Raw genomic sequence first — 5,841 nt, forward strand, 5'->3', positions numbered from 1 at the left:
CTGTTGGTTTATTGTTCAACAAACTTTATTTATAATAACCAAACATGAATAGAACATGATGAGGTCACTGTGACATCACCGATCCAGGATGTTGTTTTTGTACCCTTTATTCCAGGACCCTCGTTTAGGGTTAATTTCACCCTCAGTCTTGTCTGGCAGGCTCATTAAATATTCAGGAGCGGTGTGGTCTTTATTACACGCCCACAGGCAGCCAATCCGAGCGTCCGGATGGGAGAAGAGAGACAGCAGAGCCAATCAGAAAGCAGAAGACTTCATGAATTGGGTCAGTTACTGGCCAAATCCCAATGTCCCCCTTACGGACTCACGGACTTTGAGGCGCGTTCCCGCGAAGTCCGTGAGGGTTTAGGGCTGTCCCACTGTCACATCATCGAGTGTTTGAAGTTCTAGCAGACATGTTGAGCCCTTTGTGAACCCTTTCCGTAAGTCAGCATGGTATGCTGATTTAGCCTAAGGGAATTACCCACAAATCATTGCAATGTGACGTTAAACACGGGGTAACCAGCGGACGCATGGAGACGTAAAAAAAAAGGTAAACAAAGAGGACCGATCACGTGTGTTCAGCCTGTCATAATAAATTTACACAGAAACATTAAGGGTTAAAGATGGAACAAAAAATAAACATGAAATCAGAAGATATTTATTTATTTATTCATCAAATATTTGATTTTGTCATTGAAGCTGTTTTGACATAAACGAGTAAATAGATGATATGAAGTTACCTCATCTAGTGAGGAAAGAGCCTGAAGACTTTAATATCAGGGAGTACAAAGTATAAAATAAATACACAGTTATACATCATATTTATTGTAGTTGTCATGGTAAAGTGATGTGTTGCAGCAAAGTGCTGTCCCATTCCTATTTCCACCATCTCAAGCCCTCAGTCTCTCACACTCACCCACTCACCAGGTGACGTCAGTGAGTCCTTGAGGGTTCAGGGTCTGAGGGTTTAGGAGGGACATTGGGATTTGGCCACTATTCTGCTTGTAGAGCTTTCAGGCACACACATGGTCTTCTTCAGTGGTCATGAAATCATCTTCCGTTCATTCTGAGGTCACGACTGAAGAAACTTCAACATGTTGAGATCAGTTAACGACATCAGCTGATCAACTATTTACATTTGGGATGAAGATTCCTCAACGTTCAGATCAATGATTCAACTTTTTATGACTTTTAATAACATAAAACATACCAAACTATGACTTTAAATAAAATACTATGACTTTAAATATAATACTATACTATGACTTTAAATAAAATACTATACTATGACTTTAAATAAAATACTATGACTTTAAATAAAATACTATACTATGAATTTATATATAATACTATGACTTTAAATAAAATACTATGACTTTAAATACTATACTATGACTTTAAATAAAATACTATACTATGACTTTAAATAAAATACTATACTATGACTTTAAATAAAATACTATACTATGACTTTAAATACTATACTATGACTTTAAATAAAATACTATACTATGACTTTAATACTATACTATGACTTCAAATAAAATACTATACTATGACTCTAAATAAAATACTATACTATGACTTTAAATAAAATACTATACTATGATTTTAAATAAAATAATATACTGTGACTTTAAATAAAATACTATGACTTTAAATAAAATACTATGACTTTAAATAAAATACTATACTGTGACTTTAAATAAAATACTATGACTTTAAATAAAATACTATACTGTGACTTTAAATAAAATACTATGACTTTAAATAAAATACTATGACTTTGTTATGACGTACTATACTGTGACCTTTCATGATTTTGTATTATATACCATACACAGGACAGAAAATAATTTCCAGTCACAGAAACTCTGACTTAGATGTCAGATTAGTGTGAACTACAAAACACTGATGCGTTTTTGAAATATAATGAAAACATTTTCTTTGTGGAAACATCCTTTCACCGTTTCTTGAACTTCCTGTTTCTGCTTCACTAAACCACTTCCTGTTAACCACTACTCACTTCAAACGTCTACTGCAAGTTGATGCCTCAAAAGAGCTCAACGTGTTTTTCACACAGACTAGTTTAGATTCACACTTTTTATGCTGGTTTGGTGTTTTCTGTCCGTCTGTCAGACACACACACACACACACTCACACACGCACACTCACTCACACACACACACACACACAGTCACACACACACACACACACACACACACACTCGCACACACACACACACAGACACTCACATGCACACACACTCACACGCACACTAACACACCACTCACTCACACGCACACACACACACTCACACACACAGACACTCACATGCACACACACTCACACGCACACTAACACACACTCACTCACACGCACACACACACACACACACACACTCACTCACACACACACACACTCACACGCACACACACAGTCACACACACACTCACTCACTCACACACGCACACACACTCACAGAAAGATGAAAACATGTCCTTTAAATGTAAATCATGAAAAACATTTAAACAGATCTTGTTAATAAAATAAATATTTAAAGCTGCAGCTACGACTCGTCTGAAGCACGTTAACGTATATTAACTCACAGACTCAGGTGTGCTGGGATATTACGTTCACCGTAACCTCACAAACACAAGTGAGAGGTGATCTAAATGAGGAAGTGATGAAATGTGGAGAAACCCATCGGATGCTTCGCGGCTCAAGTTGTCTCAACACATAAAACCCGACTAGTGAACGAGATAGTATCCTCGTGAGGAACACGTGGTCACACAGCTGATTTAATTCAATTTATTTTGTAGAAATTCAAATATTTCACTTTATTCAGGATATCACATCCACTGAAATTAACAAATAAACGGTTTCAGTTTGTTCTTCATTAAACAAACCGGAGAGTCTGAAAAGTCTCAGTTTAAAAACTTTTTTGATCAACTTTATTGATCTGGTTCGTCCGGTTCATCTTTGGTCGAGATGACCAATAACTGTTCTGATTTCCTTCCTGTTCCTCAAAGTACATGTTCAGACCCACAACTGGTGGGACTCTTCCAGAAAAGACCAGTAGATTCCAGCAGAGGTCGGCCTTTCAGGTCCCCGGTGGTTTTCCTCCCTGGTGCCTCTCGGTCTCGGTCACTACATTCAGGTCTGAGGAGTTATTGGTGGGCTGGATCTTGTTGTGGCTGCTGTGGGATCGCGGTCTCAGGTGAGCTCTGTCCCAGACCTGCACGAGTCCTCGGCTCAGCTCTTTGCGGATGTTGTCGCTGGACAGGACGTAGAGGATGGGGTTGACGGCGCTGTTGACAGTGGACAGACCGAGCGAGACGGTGTACGGCGTGTACATGGTCCTCTCGAACAGACAGTCCTCCAGCTGGGGGAAGTGGAACATGACGGCTCGGACCAGCAGGATAAGGTGGTACGGGGCGAAGCAGACCAGGAACAGAACCACCACCGCCACCGCCAGCCAGCCAACACGCGCCTTCTGTTCTCGCCGCAGCCCGGTACTGCGCTGCACGTTAGCCAGGATGCCGTGGTTGGTCACCACCAGCACCAGCAGTGGTACCAGGAAGCCCACCACGAAGCGCGCGTAGTTGAAGCCCGTCACCGTGGCGCTGCTTTGACTCGGCTCGAAGCAGCGGCGGTCGCCCTCGGCGGCATCGCCCTCCCTCATGGTGAAGACGGGGATGTGACCGACGGCGACCAGCAGTACGATGAAGAGGGCGATGAGGGTGGCGACGCGTTGCCGGCGGAGTCCGCGGGACTCCACGCTGTAGACCACGGCCACGTACCTGTCGCAGGAGATGCAGCACAGCAGGAAGATGCTGATGTACATGTTGTTGAAGAAGATGTAGCCTGTTAGCTTGCAGGCGGCCGAGCTCCAGGGCCACGAGTGACCTCCGCTGACGTAGTGCGTCCACAGTGGCAGAGTGCCCAGGTAGGTGAGGTCGCACAGAGACAGGCTCCACAGGTACACGCCCAGCACGTTCTTCCTGCACACCTGCAGCCAGGTGAGGTAGACGGTCAGCAGGTTAGCCGGCAGTCCGACCGCCAGCACAACACTGTACAGCAGCACGAGCGGCAGCCGGCCTTCATCGTACGGGGGCCGGCACTCGATTGAGCTCGTGTTGGTCGTCAGAGAAAACGTCTCGGTCAGCGGAGGCTCGTGCATGATGTCTGCAGAAAGAAAGAGACGACCAATCAGATTCAAGATCACCTACGGAAGACAAAGGAGGTTTCCTGTTCTGTTCAGGCTGTTAGCATCTATGTTACCTCTAAGTTATTGTCTTTACAGCTTTACGTTATCGTCTTTACGTTATCGTATTTACCTTATCATCTTTATGTTATTGTCTGTAAGTTATTGTCTTTACGTTATTGTATTTAAGTTATCGTCTTTACGTTATCGTATTTAAGTTATCGTCTTTACGTTATCGTATTTACGTTATCGTCTTTACGTTATCGTATTTAAGTTATCGTCTTTACGTTATCGTATTTAAGTTATCGTCTTTACGTTATTGTATTTAAGTTATCGTCTTTACGTTATCGGATTTAAGTTATCGTCTTTAAGTTATCGTCTTTACGTTATTGTATTTAAGTTATCGTCTTTACGTTATCGTATTTAAGTTATCGTCTTTACGTTATCGTATTTAAGTTATCGTCTTTACGTTATCGTATTTACCTTATTGTCTTTACATTATTGTCTGTAAGTTATTGTCTTTACCTTATTGTATTTAAGTTATCGTCTTTACCTTATTGTATTTAAGTTATCGTCTTTACGTTATCGTATTTACGTTATTGTCTTTACGTTTTTGTCTTTACGTTATTGTATTTATGTTATCGTCCTTACGTTATTATATTTAAGTTTTTGTATTTACATTATTGTATTTATATTTTCTTCTTAATATTTTCTTTGTTATATCTATATTATTGTCTTTCAGTTATGCTTTTTCAGTTATCGTATCTACGACACATGATATTGTTCCATTGAAAGACCATGAATCATATTTAATTATCATATATAATACCTTCCTGTCGCATCCGAGAAAACTAAAAAACATCGTGACATGAACCATCAGCAGAAAACACACGGAGATCGTTGTCTGCTTATCAAACACAAACTTCTGATGGAAAGTTAACAGAAATGTCTTTCAGATGAAAAGACGAGAAGATGATTCATTTCAGTTTTCTGTCTGACAGGAAGTCAAACCACAGAATCATCTTGTGTCTGAGTCACACGTTTAAACAGCAAGTCGACTTCAAACTACGTCTGTTCAGAACAATGAAACATCCGTCTGTTTGATTTGGAGATGCATTCTTTACACGTATATATACACATATACATATATATATACAGTGTATATATATAGATATATATATATTTTAATATGTATAGATCATGTGTGAGGTCCACCTCCAGAGGACCAGCTGCACTCTGATTGGCTGTTTACATTCTGACCTCATTACTCATAAATCTCAATACTTTCATTTGAACAACATAAATTAATGACAACGTCATCTGTGTGACTGAGAGCAGCGTCCAATCAGCTGCTCTGAATACTGCAGGTGGGCGGGGCCTAGATTTAATTATTGGTGATTGACCTCTTTAACTGAAACATTAAGTAATTATTATTATGATGAGACTTATTCACTCATGAATATATATATATATGTATGTATATATATATAAATATAAATATTCTACTAAATAAATATGATTATATCGGATTAGTGTATAATACTGTGATGAATAGTATTAAATCAAAAGTACCATATATACTATACATCACAGTATAAATATATCACAGTACTATACTATGTATCACAGTATAA

At 39.8% G+C, this 5,841-nt stretch overlaps 1 protein-coding gene across 1 annotated transcript in view; it reads right to left on the reverse strand.

The window, feature by feature from the left end:
* Positions 1–2,788: 2,788 nt before the first annotated feature.
* LOC142971582 (putative G-protein coupled receptor 132) overlaps positions 2,789–5,841 on the reverse strand; it is a 4,456-nt gene continuing 1,403 nt past the window's right edge. Inside the window, exon 2 of the mRNA XM_076112156.1 lies at positions 2,789–4,188. Within this exon, the coding sequence (XP_075968271.1) occupies positions 3,104–4,183 (1,080 nt within the window). The 5' untranslated portion in view covers positions 4,184–4,188 and the 3' untranslated portion in view covers positions 2,789–3,103. The remainder of the gene's footprint in view (positions 4,189–5,841) is intronic.

This window comes from Anarhichas minor, unplaced genomic scaffold (genome assembly GCF_050575085.1).
Source record: "Anarhichas minor isolate MPS153535 unplaced genomic scaffold, ASM5057508v1 ptg000047l, whole genome shotgun sequence".
Lineage (NCBI taxonomy): Eukaryota > Metazoa > Chordata > Actinopteri > Perciformes > Anarhichadidae > Anarhichas > Anarhichas minor.